The 19449-nt window shown below is 41.0% G+C and overlaps 1 protein-coding gene across 5 annotated transcripts in view; it reads right to left on the minus strand.

The window, feature by feature from the left end:
- Positions 1–2277: 2277 nt before the first annotated feature.
- Positions 2278–19449, minus strand: part of PDCD2L (programmed cell death 2 like) — a 30756-nt gene continuing 13584 nt past the window's right edge. For 2 of the 5 annotated variants that reach the window (XM_049095665.1, XM_025425177.3), the window contains 2 exons: positions 14243–14391; positions 2278–2456 (listed from right to left, as the gene is read on the minus strand). In XM_049095665.1, the coding sequence (XP_048951622.1) occupies positions 2326–2456; positions 14243–14391 (280 nt within the window). In that variant the 3' untranslated portion in view covers positions 2278–2325. Of the gene's footprint in view, positions 2457–4264; positions 4379–5210; positions 5346–14242; positions 14392–19449 lie in introns of all 5 variants that reach the window. The other 3 variants (XR_003127116.3, XR_003127117.3, XM_049095662.1) reach the window with 3 other exon arrangements.

A 19449-nucleotide genomic window follows, 5' to 3' on the forward strand; every position in this document is an offset into this window, starting at 1 on the left:
GAAATTCCCCATCAGCACTAGTGATTTCATCTGGCTGATAAGACCCTCATAGGAAGGTTAGGTAACTTCCTGTCCCACCATCCTTCTGCTTATCAACACGTCTATTTTGAACAACTCAGAACTTTCTACTTGCTAGATGGGATGCTGTCAGACTCATGAATCATTGACTAAAGCCAGTTAGATCTTTACACTCAGTTGAACTTTGTTTTTTTAACATGCTAAATATTGCTACAACAGCAATCTCACAATACGTAAATGTATGAAGTTAACACATTGCACACTGTATGTACACTTACACAATGTTATATATATAAAATATATTCAGTAAGAAAAAATTATTGGAAAAGGTAAAGAGAAAACAGGAAAATTCTTTTAGACTTCTGTGGTCTTTCTCATCAGCTGCATGGCTCACCACCCACATGCCAAGTTGGTCTGGTCCTTGCAGGAGTGCAGGAAGTGCACGGGAGGCACCCCTCCAAGTGGGCTGCCGATGTTGCTTCCCTACACAGGGTTAGCTTTTACAAAGACCCCATCGTGGCAGTTAAATCTAAAGAAGACCCTTCCCAGGATGCTGATCTTACTTATCCCTCTAGACACTCAGTGAATGGGAACCACCTTTCCTTGGCTTCTCTGCCTCACTTCTCTTCCCCTAGGCCAGGCTGGGCAGTTACCTAATTTTGAGGGCTTTTTCTTTTTCTTTGTGGATTTGTGTGTGTGAGTATAAAGTGTAAAATGCTTGCATGCCTTAACAAATTCAAATAGGATGCAAGTGCTGGAAGTGAAAGCTCGAAAGGCCCACCCATGCCTAATCCCACTCCTCAGGGCTCTTGATGGCCTTTGTCTTTTTTTTTTAAGTAATCACTACACCTTGTGTGGGGTTCAAACTCAACCCCCAGATGAGATAAAGACTCACATACTCTTCTGGCTGAGCCACCCAGGTGCATACCCCCCCCCACACACACCTTTCTTGATCTATGTCTCCTAAGTAAAAACATGCAGTTTTTCATTCATTCATTCATTCATTCATTCATTCATTCATTCATGCATTCAATTCCTTTGGTTTTATTTAAGTAATCTCTATACCCAACGTGGGGCTAGAACTCAAGAGCTCTTCTGACTGAGCCAGGCAGGCACCCCCACAGTTTTACATTTGAATGGGTTCATGTTGGACTTACTTTCTCATTATCTTCTTTCCCTGACAATATTTAACAATGCTACCCTTGTTTGCTATGTGTTGCCTGATAACTTCTTGTGACCGGTCTGTGCACCCCACATCTCTCTTTTGTCTTTAGCTGAAGGTGGTATGTGACGTAATAGCTTGGGCCATTTTGAGAAGGTACTTGGTTTTGCTGGATATCTCCCATCTATATAGGAGGTATACATATACTTCTCTTTTTCTTCTGTCAATCTGTCTTTTCTTACAGATTCTCAGTAAGTACCTAGAAGGGTAAAGAGAAAATTATTCCTCTTCTCCTTTGTGCTGAAAGCCTCACTGCCAGCAAGTTCAGTTTGAACCCAGCCAGCCACTTTCCTCCAGGTGCCCTGGGAGGCAGGACCAGGTGGCGTTCCCACCAGTCACACACTGCCCAGGAGAACCCCACGTCATGATAATCTGGACCTAATGTGTTATTTGCCAGAAGTAGCAATTCAAATTGTTTATACCAGTTTCCTCATCTCTGCAGGCAAATAGCAAGTCTGTATACAGTCGGTGGGCATGTCTTCATACCGCTGTCAAAGTAGCAGAATGGAGGAGTTGACATAAAAACTAAAAGGAGAAAGGAGACTGGAAAAGTGAACATCTGAAAGGAGGGATAATAATCAGAATAGAGAAAGGACTCCTTTGCTGTGAAGCTGCAGGGGAAGAAGGTAGGACAGGGTGAGGGTGGGGAGGACGCCAGTCGGATCTAAACAGTAAGTGTCACAGGGTAGGAGCCTTAAGAAACTGGGGAGAGTTGCGTGATTTGATCAGCATACAGGGACTGCAACAGAGCGCAGTGGGAAGAGGCTGACAGCTGCCCCTGGCTCTTCAGCTGCTCTCCCTCCTAACAAAGCCCACTAGGCTGCCTGTGCAGGGAACACCTGACCTCTGGGCTGGAGAGGAGCCACGCTTGGAGCAGTCACTGTGGAGAAAAGCAACTGACCCTGGGAGGAGAGCCCAGCTCACAGCCAGAAGGTTCTAAATCTTGCTGTAGCCGCAGCACAGGTGCCATACAGCAAAAAGGACAGCACTTAAACAGTTAATAATCTGTGGGTCAAAATGAAGGAAAAATACACAAATCCAGACATAAAAATTTGTTTTAATTTATATAAATAAAAGGAAACGCTCTACTTAAATAATGATTCATCTGGGTCTTCTTGTATAATACAAAGTTCTTCCATGGGAGTCTGATGATTTTGAGGCCAGCAACTCTTCTCACATGTGTAAATTAGAATTGTTCCAAATTCTACAGAAAGACCTGAAAGATACAACATATTCAGGAGTCTAGCAGAGAAAGTGTTAGGAGATATAATCAATATTTGAAGGTTTCCTTAGTGGAAAGAGCCCAGAGTCTGGAGTAAGACTACCTGAGTTAAAATCCCAGCTCCACCACCCGACCAAGGGACTTCACTGCTCTGTGATAATGACTTTATCATGGTAAGATTACTGTGAGGAGGATTAAATAAACTAGCACAGGTAAGATACTTAGAACAGAGCCTGACATATCTTAAGTGCTCATTATAAAACAAAGAGTTTAAGCAATGAGAAGATAATAGAAGGAAGGAGAAAGATGATGTAATATCAAGGTAGCTCGTGTTGCTACAGGAGTGATTTTACCTGATAAGCTGAAAAAATAATTAGGAAAAGCAAAACCAGTGCTCACTAACTTTTGGTCACACTCTTTCCCACAGTAATGGGGACCACTGATGATGAAAAGCAGAATTAACAGGAAAATATACTTTTAAGTCTTTATTACAACTGTCTAGGATACTGGAAATCATTTAAAAATATATCATGGGGTGGCAGAGGCTGCCTGGTGGCTCAGTTGGTTGAGCATCTGACTTGACATCAACTCAGGTCTTGATTTCAGGGTGGTGAGTTCAAACCCCCTGTTGGGCTTGATGCTGGGGGTGGAGCCTACTTAAAAAAAATTGAGGGGGTGCCTGATGGCTCTCAGTCGGGTAAGTGTTCATCTCTTGATCTTGGCCCAGGTCATGAACTCAGGGTCCTAAGATTGAGCCCTGCATTGGGCTCCGTGCTCAGTGTGGAATCTGCTTGAGATTCTCTCCCTCTCCCACTGCCCCTTCCCCTGCTCTCTCTCAAATAAATAAAATCCTTTAAAAAAAATGTCATGGGGCTCTTGGCTGGCTCAGTCAGTAAATTTAGCATATGACTCTTGATCTCAGGATTGTGAGTTTGTGATCCACATTGGGTAGAGAAATTAAACAAATACACTTTAAATGAATGAATGAATAAATGAATAAATGCCACACTAATAGAACACAACACTATCTTCAAGGAAGTGCGCGTGCATGTGCGCAGGCACGCACGCGCGCGCGCGCACACACACACACACACACACACACAATCCTAAGAGCTGAGAAGAATAACACCAAGAAAACAGGATCAACAAGAACTCCTACTGATACCAGAATAGGAAAACTAGAGTCAATAGGAGGAGTTGGACAACAGGTTTGGAGCAACAAAGGAAAAAACACCTTGAAAGGAAAATGCAGGCAGGTATAATGGAAAAAAAAAGCATCAAAAACAGAAGCAACAAGGCCAAAATAGAGCTGATCTGGGAGGAATCACCTGGCAAATCTGAGGTAATTTCCAACCAGAATGTGCAACATGCAGTTTGCCAATGATCAGAAGGCTGGGGTCTTGGAACTGGTAGCCACCAGGGTAGGAAAGAAGAAGAGGCAAGGAATCAGAACAAGAAACCAAAGAGCAGGGGATCCCTGGGTGGCGCAGCGGTTTAGCGCCTGCCTTTGGCCCAGGGCGTGATCCTGGAGACCCGGGATCGAATCCCACATCGGGCTCCTGGTGCATGGAGCCTGCTTCTCCCTCTGCCTGTGTCTCTGCCTCTCTCTCTGTGTGACTATCATAAATAAATAAAAATTAAAAAAAAAAAAAAAAAAAGAAACCAAAGAGCAGAGTACTGTATATGAAGCCTGAGCCCAGGAACCTGGCACAGCAGAAGGGCGAGGAAGGGGCAGGAGAAAGAGGAAACTATATAGATATAGGTCAAGGGATCCCTGGGTGGCGCAGCAGTTTGGCACCTGCCTTTGGCCCAGGGCGCGATCCTGGAGACCCGGGATCAAATCCCACGTCGGGCTCCCGGTGCATGGGGCCTGCTTCTCCCTCTGCCTATGTCTCTGCCTCTCTCTCTCTGTGTGACTATCATAAATAAATAAAAAAAAAAAAAAGAAAAAAAAAGATATAGGTCAAAACAGCCCCATTACACATCTAATGAAAAACAGGGATGTTTGGGTGGCTCAGCGGTTAAGCGTCTGCCTTTGTTTGGTTCAAGTCATGATCCTGGAGTCCTAGGATTGAGTCCCACATTGGGCTCCCTGCATGGAGCCTGCTTCTCCCTCTGCCTGCGTCTCTGCCTCTCTCTCTCTCTCTCTCTCTCTCTCTCTCCCTGTCTCTCATGAATAAATAAATAAAATCAAAAAAGAAAAGAAAAACACCAGAAGCCACAAGGAATGCAAAAGACAGGTGAAACCTCATTACAAGTAGAAAGGAAAGGCTTGAGAGAATCTCAGCAAATGCGAGGGAAAGAGGAAAGATGTGAGCACAAGAGAGGAAAAAGGTGACCAATGCAACTGCTACTGCTTCAGTAGAAAAGCTACATATGCAACAGAAAAAATATTCAGAAAATTAAAAAAGAAAAAAAAGAAGTTTAAAAAAGAAAAGAAAAATTAAATGCAGGTCCGAAAATCCACCGTGTCCCAGGATGAAAGAATTATGGAACATTACAATAGCACACCATGTTAGTTCAAGTGACTGGACCTCAAAAATAAAGAAAAATCTACAGGTGCTAGCACAAATGTTAGTGGGAGGGAAATCAGGCCAACCTCAGACTTCACCCAATGCCAAAGGTAGCAATATAAAAGATCTTAGGGATTTGGAGAAAAATATACTTCCCCATGAGACGGGGGCTCTGGGCAATAACAAGAGAACCAGAGGGGCTCTCACTGCGAGGGGACCATAGCATCAGGTATACCTACGATCATTCGGAAGAAAGTGCGACCTCAAGATTTCATACTGGGTTGTCCTTCAGTTCAGAGGCAGACATTCAGAAGTAAGAATAAGCCTTATAAGCCCTCCTTGAGGCGATATATCACTTGATAGACTGTAGCTACCAGAGAAAAATCAAAATAAAAGATTCAGGAATGGAAAAGCTCACAGAAAAGAATAGTGTGAGCACACAAACCATTTAAACATAGAACAAAAGCTTATCAGCTATGACAATCATGGTGACAGAGTATAGACTTACAGACCTCAATGAAGTAAAAATAATACTAAAATGGGGCACCCAGCTGGTTTAGTTGGGGGAGCATGTGACTCCTGATCTCGGGATTATAAATTCAAGCCCCATGATGGGTGCAGAGATTAGTTTAAGAAATTAAAAAACCTTAAAGAAAGTACTAAAATATTTGGAGGTGGAGCAAATTTCCTTACTTACAGTAGTAAAGAGCCAAATACATATAATCTAAAATTGAAAAATGGAATGAATATAATTCTCCTAGCTTCAGAAGGATCTTTTAGAGACCAGGTAAAAAGAATCCATTCCAGCATCCCATTTTTCTAGCCATCTATCTAAACTTTTTATCTGTATTAATGTCAAGAATGATGACTAAACTTATGTTGAAAAATGCTGTAATAGTGATTTCCAAAGTTCACCAGACATTTACCAAAAAACTCCAACATAATATTCGAGGATCAGAGAAATTGCAGAAGGGATGTCTGGATTCAGTCAGTGGAGCACACGACTCTTGGTCTTGGGGCTACAGGTTTAAGTCCCATGTTGGGTATACAGATTACTTAAAGTATTTTAAAAAATTGCAAAAAATAGACAACGTAGGTAATAAGTGAAAACTAAAAAAAACAAACCACTTCTTTTTTGGGGACTTGAACTCATGACCCTGAGATCAAGACCTGAGCTAAGATGAAGAGTAGGACACTTGACTGACTGAGCCACCCAGGTGCCCCTGGACCACTTCTTAAAGATATGAAAGAAATCATAAAACAAAACAAAACACAACAAAAAGGTGGAATGAAAAAGTTTCAGAGAACAAGGAAGAGCTTTTGAAAAATAAAAATAGAACAGCCAAACTAAATTCAAAAGAAGGGTTAGAAGATAAAACTAACAAAGATGTAATGTTAAACAGAAGCACTCAGGCCCAAAAGTCACACATCATAGGATTCCACTTGGGTGAAGTTCCAGGACAGGCAAAATTCCTAAGAGAACAGTGGAGACTGATAACCTTAGAGGGAAGCAGGCCCAAGGGGCTTTCTGGGACACTGCAAACACTCTCTATCTCGTTCTGGAAGGTGATTACAGGAGTGTATTTATGTAAAAATTAATCAAGCTGTAGGCTTAAGACTGGATACTTTACTGTGTGCTTTATTTTTTTTTTTTTTAAAGTAAATGGGGGCACCTGGGTGGCTCAGTGAGCATCTGCCTTTGGCTCAGGTCGTGATTCCAGGGTGCTGGGATCGAGTCCTGCACTGGGCTCCCTGCACGGAGCCTGCTTCTCCCTCTGCCTATATCTCTGCCTCTCTATCTTTCTGTGTGTCTCATGAATAAATAGGTAAAATCTTAAAAAAAAAAAAAAAAAAAAAAAGGAAAAAAAGGAAAAAAAGGAAGTAAATGGTAAGAATTTCCTGAATATGAAACCAAAGCACAGGTAACAGAAGTGAAAATAGACAAAATGGAATATATCAAAATTAAAAACTTAGATGAACCAAGTGATACAATTAACAGTGAAAAGGCAACCTACAAAATAGAAGAAAACATTTGCAAATCACATCTGATAAGGGGTTCATATCCAGAATATAAAAAGAACCCTTACAGCTCAACAACAAAAAGTCAAATAACCTGACTACAAATGAACAGTAAGACTTGAGTAGACATTTCTCCTAAAATGATATGTAAATGGCTAACAACCAATTCATATGAAAAGGTGCTCAACATCATTAATCATTAGGGAAATGCAAACTGTAACCAAAATAGATACATCACATCCATTAGGATGCTTACTATAAACAAAACAAAACAAAACAAAAAAAACAGAGAACAAGTGTTGGTGAGGATGTGGAGAAACTGGAATTCTTGTATACTGTTGACTAGAAATATAAAATGTTGCAGTCACTATGGAAAATGTTATAGTGGTTCCTCAAAGAATTAAAAATAAAATTACCATATGATCTAGCAATTCTGTTTCTGGTATATATATATATCCAAAAGAACTGAAAACAGGATCTTGAAGAGATATTTGCCATATGCATAGCAACAATATTCACAATAGCCAAGAAGCAGCAACCCAAGTGTTCAACAAATGAACAGATGAACGAAATGTGGTAGATCCATATGAAAGACTATTATTCAGCTTTAAAAAGGAAATTCTAACACATAATACAACATAGATGAACCTCAAAGACATTAGGCTAAGTGAAATAAGGCAGTCTCAATGGGTAAATTCTATGATTCCACTTACATGAGGTATCTAAAGTAGCCAAATTCATAGAAACAGAAGGTAGAATGGTGGTTGCCAAGGGCTGAGGAAAGGGGGAAATGGGGAGTTATCGCTTATAGAGTTTCAGTTTTGCAAAAGAAAAAGTTCTTAGAGACTGGCTACACAACAATGTGAATAAACTAAACATTACTAAGTTGCATACTAATAAATGATTAAGATGTTAAATTTTATGTTATATATTTTTTAACCACAACTAAAAATATGAATAAAGAACAAAGTTGAAGAAAATTCCTGCCAAGTGAGGCAAAAATCAGAACAAAAGAGAACAGAATCAAAACAGAAGTTCCCATAAAGGCACAAGAAAAATGGAAGAAAATCATCCTAGTAGTTGAAGGACAGGAGTGTCTGAACTGAAAACACCACCTACTAAGTACTTAGCACAATATACACAATTTCAGAATAACAAAGAGAAAGTGAAGATTTTAAAAGTAACCTGGAAGCAAGGAGGTTCTCATTCAAGGGACTACCAGTCAGAACGTGACTGCTTTCTATAGCAACACAGGATGCTAAAAGAATGAGGTAATATGGGGCATCTGGTGGGCTCGGTAGGAGCAGCATGCAAGTTTGGATCCTGGGGTTGTAAGTTCAAGCCTCACATTGGGTGTAGAGTAGTTTTAAAAAAAAAAAAAAAAAGAAAAGAAAAAAAGAATGAGGTGAAATCTTTAAAATTCTGGAAAAAAAAAAAAAACAACAACTATTAATGGCTTAGGATCCCATATCTGACTATGTTATGAACATAAAGATAGAATAAATATATTTTAAGACCCATAGGATACTTTAATTATCTATCTCCCATGACCCATTCTCAGGAAACTACTAGAGGAAGTGCTATATCAAAACTGAAAGGACAAGCTGAGAAAAGAGGAAGATAAGAGTCCTAGGAAACAGGGGGACTCACTTGGCAGGGGGGCAAAGAGATACCAAAATAAAGGCAGAAGGTGACCCAGGATGACAGCAATGCTAGCGGTGTGGGTCTAGAGCTCAGACTAGTTCAGGAGAACCAGGCACACAGGAGACATCTTCAGGGAAATAAACATGGAGCCAGGTCGTCTGGAGTTCAATTTGTGAGGAAAATAATATTGAGAACCTTCAGGAGGGTTTGAGAACTGGCCGTAAGAATCAAACAGGTAGGGATCCCTGGGTGGCGCAGCGGTTTGGCACCTGCCTTTGGCCCAGGGTGCGAAGACCCGGGATCGAATCCCACGTTGGGCTCCCGGTGCATGGGGCCTGCTTCTCCCTCTGCCTGTGTCTCTGCCTCTCTCTCTCTCTCTCTCTATGTGACTATCATAAATTAAAAAAAAAAAAAAAAAAAAAAAAAAAAATCAAACAGGTAGGGATCCCTGGGTGGCTCAGTGGCTGAGTGTCTCGTCTGCCTTGGGCCCAGGGCATGATCCTGGAGACCTGGGATCAAGTCCCACATCGGGGTCCCTGCGAGGAGCCTGCTTCTCCCTCTGCCTATGTCTCTGCCTCTCTCTCTCTGTGTGTGTGACTATCATAAATAGAAAGAAAAGAAAGAAAAGAAAGAAAAAAAAGAAAAGAAAAGAAAAGAAAAGAAAAGAAAAGAAAAGAAAAGAAAGAAAGAAAGAAAGAAAAAGAAAGAAAGAAAGATAGATGCAATCTACCAAAACTGACTCAGGAAATAGAAAATCTGAATAGACTGTAACTAGTAAGGAGATTGAACCAGTAATCAAAAACCACCCAACAACAAAAAACCCAAGAGCTAGATGGTTTAACTAGTGAATATGACAAAACATTCAAATACCAATCCCTCTTAACCTCTGCCAAGCAACTAAAGAGGAGTGATTACTCTAAAGAGGAATGACTTCTAACGCATTCTATGAGGCATTATCTTTTTTTTCTTTTTTTATAAAGGGCACTATACCCAACATGGGGCTCAAACTCATGGGGCTCAACCCTGAGATCAACAGTTGCATGCGGCTGGTTGACTTAGTTGGTTGACTTGATCTCCACTCAGGTTTTTTTTTTTTTTTTAAGATTTTATTTATTTATGAAAGACAGAGAGAGGCAGAGACACATGTGAGGGAGAAGCAGGCTCCAAGCAGAGAGCCCGATGTGGAACTCGATCCTGGGACTCCAGGATCACGCCCTGAGCCAAAGGCCTACAGACACTCAACCGCTAAGCCACCCAGGCATCCCTTGGGGCTCAGGTCTTGAGTGTAAGGTTCCATTGGGCTCCATGTTGCACATGGAGCCTACTTAAAAAATTATAGAAGTAAACACATGCTCCCATCAACCAAGCCAGTCAGGTGCCCCAAGACAAGCATTATCTTAATACCAAAGCTATACTAAGGCACTACAAGAAAATTACAGACCAACGTCTCTTATAAATACAACATACAGGGGTGCCTGGCTGGCTCAGTGGGTAAAGTATGTAGCTCTTGATCTCAGAGTTGTGAGTTCAAGCCTCATGTTGGGTGTAGAGATTGTTTAAATAACCTTTAAAGAAAAATAAAATAGGAGGATCCCTGGCTCAGTGGTTTGGCACCTGCCTTCAGCCAGGGCCTGATCCTGGAGTCCTGGGATCGAGTCCCACATCGGGCTCTCTGCATGGAGCCTGCTTCTCCCTCTGCCTGTGTCTCTGCCTCTCTCTCTCACTTTCTTTTTTTTATTATTTTTATTATTTTTTATTTATGATAGTCACACAGAGAGAGAGAGAGAGAGGCAGAGACACAGGCAGAGGGAGAAGCAGGCTCCATGCACCAGGAGCCCGATGTGGGATTCGATCCTGGGTCTCCAGGATCGCGCCCTGGTCCAAAGGCAGGTGCCAAACCGCTACGCCACCCAGGGATCCCTCTCTCTCACTTTCTGTCTCTCATGAATAAATAAACAAAATCTTTAAAAAAATTGTCTTTAAGAAATAAAATAAATTAAAAAATAAAATAAATGTAAGATATAAAAATCCTCAACAAAATACTAGCAAACAAAATCCAAGAGCTTATTAAAAAGATTTATACACCAGGGCGCCTGGATGGCTAAGTCAGTAGAGCATGTGACTCTTAATCTTAGGGTTATGAGTCTGACTCCCCTGTTGGGTATAGAGGGTATTTAAAAATAAAATCTTGGGGGGATCCCTGGGTGGCTCAGCGGTTTAGCGCCTGCCTTTGGCCCAGTGCGCAATCCTGGAGTCCCGGGATCGAGTCCCACGTCGGGCTCCTGGCATGGAGCCTGCTTCTCCCTCCTCCTGTGTCTCTGCCTCTCTCTCTCTCTCTCTCTCTCTGTCTATCATAAAATAAATAAATCTTAAAAAAAATATAAAAATAAAATAAAATCTTGGGACGCCTAGGTGGCTCAGCGGTTGAGCACCTGCCTTCGGCCCAGGATGTGATCCTGGAGTCCCGGATTGAGTCCCACATCAGGCTCCCTGCATGGAGCCTGCTCTCTCTCTGCCTATGTCTGCCCCCTCTCTCTCTGTGTGTCTCTCATGAATAAATAAAATCTTAAAAAAAAAAAATAATAAAAAAATAGATAATAAAAATAAAATAAAATCTTAAAAAAATTTATATACCATGATCCAGTAAGATTTATCTCAAAATGCAAAGGTGGTTAAATATACAAAAATTGATGTAATACACTTAATAAAATGAATACAACTGCACGATCATCTCAATTGATTCAGAAAAAGCATTTGACAAAAATCAACACACTCAACTGATAAAAAATAACTCAATAAACAGAAAGGAAATTCCTCAATCAGGAACAAGATAGGATGCCCAATTTTAACACTTCCAATCAACACAGAATTTATAGAGGAATTAAGCAAAAAAGAAAAAGGCAGGGCAGCCCTGGTGGCCCAGAGGTTTAGCGCAGCCTTCAGCCCAGGGTGTGATCCTGGAGACCTGGGATTGAGTCCCACATCGGGCTCCCTGCTTGGAGCCTGCTTCTCCTTCTGCCTCCCTCTCTCTCTCTCTCTCTCTCCCCCTCTGTCATGAATAAATAAATAATCTTAAAAAAAAAAAAAAAAAAAAAGAAAAAGGCAGAATTGAAAAGAAATAATATTTAAAAAAAAAGAAAGAAATAAAATGATCTGTTGCAGATTATTTGATCTTATACGTAGAAAACCCTAAATATCCACGTAAAAAAATTGAGTTTTGGGCAGCCTGGGTGGCTCAGCAGTTTAGCGCAGCATTCAGCCCAGGGTGTGATCCTGGAGACCTGGGATCGAGTCCCACATTGGGCTCCCTGCTTGGAGCCTGCTTCTCCCTCTGCCTAGGTCTCTGCCTCTCTGTCTCTCTGTGTCTCTCATGAATAAATAAATAAAATCTTTAAAAAATAAAAATTTAAAAGATAACTCTTACGGGGTGCCTGGGTGCCTTGGTTGGTTTAGCATCTGACTTCAGCTCTGGTCATGATCTCAGGGTCCTGGGATTGAGCCTGTGTCAGGCTCTATGCTCAGTGGGTAGACTGCTTGTCCCTCTGCCCATGCTTGTGTGCATTCTCTCGCTCAAATAAAATCTTTTTTTAAAAATTTAAAAATAATTTTTGTATGATTTTAGTTATGATTTTATCATCATTATATGATCTTTACATTTAGAATTTTTAAAACAAAAATTAAAAATTTTAGCCCAACGTGGGACTCGATCCCTGGACTCCAGGATCATGCTCTGGGCTGAAAACAGGCGCTAAACCACTGAGCCACTCAAGTGTCCCTTTTAAATTTTTAAAGTAAATTCTATTTGCCAACATGGACCTTGAACTCACAACCCCCAAACCAACACAGGCTCTACCAACTGAGCCTGCCAGGTGCCCCAAAAGTTATTTTTTTACACATTATTTATTTATTTATTTTTTTAGTAATGTCTACACTCAACATGGGTCTCAAATTCATGACCTCAAGATCGAGTTATATGCTCTTCCAACTGAGCCAGCCAGGTGCCCCTATAAAAGTTATTCTCCCTCCCCTGTGCCCCCCATTTTTTTTAAAGAATAAAAGGGGTGCCTGGGTGGCTTAGTCAGTTGGGTGTCTGCCTTTCACTTGGAGTCTGGGAATGAGGCCCACGTCAGACTCCCCACTCAGTGGGGAGTCTACTTCTCCATCTCCCTCTACCCCTCCCCTGTTCCTACACTTGTATGCTTGTGTGTGCTCTTTTAAATAAATAAAATCTTAAAAAGAATAATATATTTTGACTATAATATGCTATGAAAAAATTTTTTTTAAGTAAGTAAACTTTACTCCCAATGGGAGCTAACTCATAATCCTGAGATCAAGAATCACACGATCCACCAAACTAGCCAGGCAGGGACTCCTGCTATAAAAATCATGTTAAGGCTAAAAAATAGCTTGCTTGCTTGCTTGCTTGATTTACTTATTTAAGATTTTTATTTATTTATTCATGAGAGACACAGAGAGAGAGGCAGAAACACAGGCAGAGGGAGAAGCAGGCTCCATGCAGGGAGCCTGACGTGGGACTCGATCTCAGGGTCTCCAGGATAATGCCCTGGGCTGAAGGCGGCGCTAAACCGCTGAGCCACCTGGGCTGCCCAATAACTAAGCTTTAAACCAATCAAATGGGGATCCCTGGGTGGCGCAGAGGTTTGGCGCCTGCCTTTGGCCCAGGGCGCGATCCTGGAGACCCGGGATCGAATCCCACGTCGGGCTCCCGGTGCATGGAGCCTGCTTCTCCCTCTGCCTATGTCTCTGCCTCTCTCTCTCTATCTCTGTGTGACTATCATAAATAAATAAAAATTAAAAAAAATAAAAAAAATAAAAAAAAATAAACCAATCAAATGGTATTCATGATTGTGTTATGATTGATTGGATTATAAATTTCCCAAATTTTCTATAATATGCTTATATTTGATAAGTAAACAGAAACAAAATGAGAGCCTTTCCTTTTAAAATAATTCCATTGGGATCCCTGGGTGGCGCAGCGGTTTGGCGCCTGCCTTTGGCCCAGGGCGCGATCCTGGAGACCCGGGATCGAATCCCACATCGGGCTCCCGGTGCATGGAGCCTGCTTCTCCCTCTGCCTATGTCTCTGCCTCTCTCTCTCTATCTCTGTGTGACTATCATAAATAAATAAAAATTAAAAAAAATAAAAAAAATAAAAAAAAAATAAACCAATCAAATGGTATTCATGATTGTGTTATGATTGATTGGATTATAAATTTCCCAAATTTTCTATAATATGCTTATATTTGATAAGTAAACAGAAACAAAATGAGAGCCTTTCCTTTTAAAATAATTCCATTGGGATCCCTGGGTGGCTCAGCGGTTTAGCGCCTGCCTTTGGCCCAGGGTGTGATCCAGGAGTCCTGGGATCGAGTCCCGCATTGGGCTCCCTGCATGGAGCCTGCTTCTCCCTCCACCTGTGTCTCTGCCTCTCTCTCTCTGTGTCTCTTATGAATGAATGAATGAATGAATGAATGAATGAATGAATAAATAAATAAATAAATAAATAAAACCTTTAAAAAAATAAAATAATTCCATTACTGGTGCAATAGATCCACAAATTCAAATTAAAAAAGGGCTTATTACCTAAATTAGTGCTTCTGAGCATGCTGACCAGTGCTGGCATAAGCTGAAACTCAAATGTCCTTCGGCCTCCACAGTGGCTGCAGGCTGGGAGCTGAGTGACTTCTGATGGAGGGCAGGTCAGAAAAAGTGGTTCTCCACTCCAGGAATACCTAGGGCAAGGAAACAAAGAACCCTGAAGGACCACATACAAATCACATTCCAACACCAGAGGCCATGCTTTGCAAACTTTGTTTCCTTCTTACAGAGTACCAGGAGTAAAACCAGAGAGCAAAGAAAATCCAAAGGCCCAAAATCTATTAGCAAGCCTGTAGAGCTCAGCAAGGTATCTGAAGTCTTGTCAATGTTTGATTCAAAGTCTGGATGAAGGGACACCTGGGTGGCTCAGCAGCTGAGCATCTGCCTTCGGCTCAGGGCCTGATCCAGGGTCTGGGGATCAAGTCCCGTATTAGGCTCCCTGCAAAGAGCCTGCTTCTTCCTCTGTGTCTCTGCCTCTCTCTTGAATAAATAAATAAAATCTTAAAAAAAAAAAAAAAAAAAAGTCTGGACGAAGGTACTAAAGCCAATGCTGAACTGAATCTAACTAAAATTGCAACAAAGTCCAGACTCAGCTCAACCACAGAGTAAGCACATTACTAGCCTTACAGAAGAAGGGGCATACCCTTCTAAGGAGTAAATATTTACTTCAGTATCTACTGTTCGTCAACATACCATCTCTGGTAAACAATAAAAGAAACTAAATACAGGCGCGCCTGGGTGGCTCAGTCAGTTAAGTGTCTGCCTTCAAATCAAGTCATGATCCCAGGGTTCCAGAACTGAGTCCTGCATCAGGCTCTCTGCTGGGAGTCTGCTTGTCTCTCTGCCCCTCCTCCTGACGTTACTTTCTCTCTCAAATAAATAAATAAATAAATAAATAAAATCTTTTAAAAATACCCACAGATAAGATAATGGAGGTTATCAGAAAAAGACTAAAATATCAGTGGAGGGAGAATAAAACAAACAAAAAAGTAACAAAATATCAACGATAAACATATAACAATCAAGCAGAAACGGTGGACATGCATAAACAGACAAGGAAGCACAGAAATAGAAACTAAAAGATCAAAAGAGAAATGCTAAAACAAATAATGCTGTAGCAAAATAAAGAACTTCAGTCAATAAAAGTTAACAGTAGGTAGGAAACAACAAAAATCTGTGAATCTGGGCAGCCCCAGTGGCTCAGCGGTTTAGCACCGCCTTCGGCCCGGGGCAGGATCCTGGAGATCCAGGATCAAGTCCCATGTCAGGCTCCATGCAGGCTGGAAGCAAAGGCTGCTCCCTTTGCCTGTGTCTCTGCCTCTCTCTCTGTCTCTGTGTCTCTTATGAATAAATAAATAAAAATCATAAATAAATAAATAAATAAATAAATAAATAAATAAATAAATAAATACATTGAAGCTATTTTTTATCCTTAAAATTATTTTTATAGCTGGAGTCCCTGCCTGGCTAGTTTGGTGGATCATGTGATTCTTGATCTCAGGATTATGAATTAAGCCCCCATTGGGGGTAAAGTTTAATGATATTTTTCATTGGCAAGTTCATAAAGTAGCAAACAACTGTGCATAAAATACAGTAAATCAAAGATGCACATTATAATCACTTGAGCAAACACTTTTTATGGCAACAAAAAAGACATAAAATCATCAACTAAAAATATTCAATTCACTGAAAAAGAAGGTTAAAGGAAAACAGGGACAAGAAAACTAAAAAGAAAAAAGCCAATACCAGGATGATAAAATTAACCCACCACTACCAATAATTACATTAAATGGGCTCAAGAGACACTGCAAAAAGCAGTCTGGATAAAATAAAGGCAAGACATATATATATATACATACATATATACGCTCTTTAAAAAGTATACTTTAAATTTTTTTTTTTTTAATTTATGATAGTCACACAGAGAGAGAGAGAGAGAGAGGCAGAGACATAGGCAGAGGGAGAAGCAGGCTCCATGCACCGGGAGCCCAACGTGGGATTCGATTCCAGGTCTCCAGGATCGTGCCCCGGGCCAAAGGCAGGCGCCAAACCGCTGCACCACCCAGGGATCCCCTAAAAAGTATACTTTAGATATTACCTCACACCCATTAGAATGGCAATTATCCAAAAGACAAGAAATAACAAATATTGGCAAAGGTGTAAAGAAAAGGGAACCCTTGTGTACTGTTTGTGGGAATGTAAATTGGTGCAGCCACTACAAAAAAACAGTATGGGGATCCCTGGGTGGTTCAGCGGTTTAGCGCCTGCCTTTGGCCTGGGGCACGATCCTGGAGTCCGTGGATAGAGCCCCACGTCGGGCTCCCAGCATGGAGCCTGCTTCTCCCTCTGCCTGTGTCTCTGCCCCTCTCCCCCATGTCTATCGTGAATAAATAAATAAAATCTTCCCAAAAACCCCCCAAAAAAAACAGTATGGAGGTTCCTCAAAAACTTGGGAACAGAATTACCATATGATCCAGCAATCTCATTTCTGGGTATTTACTCAAAGGAGACAAAAACACTAGCTCAAAAAAGATACCTACCCTCATGTTCACTGCAGCATTATTTACATTAGCAAAGACACGCAAGTAACCCATGTTCCATCGACAGATAAATGGATAAAGAAAATTGTACTGTGCGTGTACGTGTGTCATATGTGTGTGTGTATGCATATATACAGAATATACATAAACAACAGAACACTCAGCCATAAAGAAGGAAGTTTTGACATTTACAACAGCAGGGATGGGATTCAAGGGCATGATGCTAAGTGAAGTAAGTCAGAGAAAGACTGTGAAATTACTTACATGCAGGACCTAAAAAAAAACAAAAACCAAACCAAACTCATAGAGAAGAAATTGGTGGTTCCCAGAGGCAAGGATCAGGGGTGGGAGAAATAAGTGAACGTTTTTTTTTTTCTTTTTTAGTTTAAATAAATCAAATAATTTATCAAAAAACCCCAAACAAACCCACTTTATATTTAAAGGAAGAGTATAAAAAAGATCAACCATACAAAAACTAAACAAAAGAAAGCTAGTGTGCCTATACTGACATCAGATCAAATACACTCCAAGGAAGGAGTATCATCAGAAATAAACAGGAACATTTATTTATAACAGGATCAATTCTTCAGATAAATATAATAATCCTGCACATGCATACATCTTAAAACAGTACTAAAATGCATGAGACAAACTTTAAGAAGGAGAAAAAGACATATCTATAATCATAGTTGAAGGTTTTAACACTCTTTTAATTCTTTTTTTTAAAGATTATTTTTTATTTATTCATGAGAGACACAGAGAGTGAAAGAGGCAGAAACACAGGCAGAGGGAGAAGCAGGCTCCCTGCAGGCAGCCCCATGTGGGACTCAATCCTGAATCACGAGATCATGCCCTGAGCTGAAGGTAGACGCTCAATCACTGAGCCACCCAGGTGTCTCAACAGCCCTCTTTTTAAAAGATTTTATTTATTTGAGAGAGACAAAGAAAGTACATGCATACACATGAGCACACACAAGCAGAGGGGAGGGGCTGAGGGAGAGAGAGAAGCAGTCTCCTCGCTGAGCGGAGAGCCTGATGCATGGCTCTGTCCCAGGACACTGGGATCATAAGGTAGATGCTTAACTGACTGAGCCACCCAGATACCCAACACCTCCCCTCTCAGTAAATGATAAGCAAGACAAAAGTGATCAGTAATAGAAACTGGTGTTGCGGGATCCCTGGGTGGCGCAGCGGTTTGGCGCCTGCCTTTGGCCCAGGGCGCGATCCTGGAGACCTGGGATCGAATCCCACATCGGGCTCCTGGTGCATGGAGCCTGCTTCTCTCTCTGCCTGTGTCTCTGTCTCTCTCTCTGTGTAACTATCATAAATAAATTAAAAAAAAAAAATTAAAAAAAAAAAAGAAACTGGTGTTGCCACAACTGGATATTCATACAAAAAAAGAACCTCAACCCTCATATATTATATAGAAAAATTAACTCAAAATGGATCACAGACCTAAATGTAAGAACTAAAACTGAGAACTCCTATAAGAAAACACAGGAAATCAAATGCACCAAATTCTGTTACCTTTGGTTAGATAGAAATTTCTGAGGAAATTAAAAGTTGAACTACCAAATAAAAAAAACTGTTCAGTTGGACTTGATCAAAATGTAAAACATCTCTTCAAAAGACCCTATTTTTTTTTATAAATAAATCTTTTTTTTAAATGTTTATTTATTTATGATAGTCACACACACACACACACAGAGACAGAGAGAGAGAGAGAGAGAGAGGCAGAGACATAGGCAGAGGGAGAAGCAGGCTCCATGCACCGGGAGCCCGACGTGGGATTCGATCCCGGGTCTCCAGGATCAAGCCCTGGGCCAAAGGCAGGCGCTAAACCACTGCGCCACCCAGGGATCCCAAAAGACCCTATTAATAAATGAAAGGCAGGGAAACCTGGGTGGTTCAGTTGGCTAAGCATCTAACTTCAGCTCAGGTCAGGATTTCAGGGTCCTGGGATTGATCCCCATGCCAGGCTCCATGCTCAGTGGGGAGTCAGCCTGTCCCTCTACCTCTTATCCTATGATCATGTGCTCTTTCTCTAATAAATAAAATCTTTAAAAAATAATAAAAATTGGGGCGCCTGGGGGTGGCTCAGTGGTTGAGCATCTGTCTGTGGCTCAGGTTGTGATCCCAGGGTTCTGGGATTGAGTCCTGCATCGGGCTCCCTGCAGGAAGCCTGCTTCTTCCTCTGCCCATCTCCATGTCTCTCATGAATAAATAAATAAAATCTTAAAAAAAAAAAAAAAACAATCAAAATAAAATAAATAAAAGGCAAGCCACAGACAGGGAGAAAATATGGGAAAAGCATAGATCCCAAAAAGGACCCATATCCTTGGGGCACCAGAGTGCTTTAGTTAGTTGGGCCTCCAATTCTTGATTTTGGCTCAGGCCATGATCTCATGATCATAGGATCAAGTCCAGCGTTGGGCTCCCTGCTCAGCAAGGAGTCTACTTGTCTCTCTCTGTTCCTCCCCCCACTCATGGTCTTTCTCTCTCTCAAAATAAATAATAAATAAAATCTTTTTTTTTTTTAATAAATAAAATCTTAAAAATAAAATAAGAACTTATATCCTGAACATATAATTTCTCTTAGTAACAAAAAGATAAACAGCCTAATAAAAATGTGGGCAAGATTTGAACAGACAC

Source organism: Canis lupus, chromosome 1, assembly GCF_003254725.2.
Source record: "Canis lupus dingo isolate Sandy chromosome 1, ASM325472v2, whole genome shotgun sequence".
Lineage (NCBI taxonomy): Eukaryota > Metazoa > Chordata > Mammalia > Carnivora > Canidae > Canis > Canis lupus.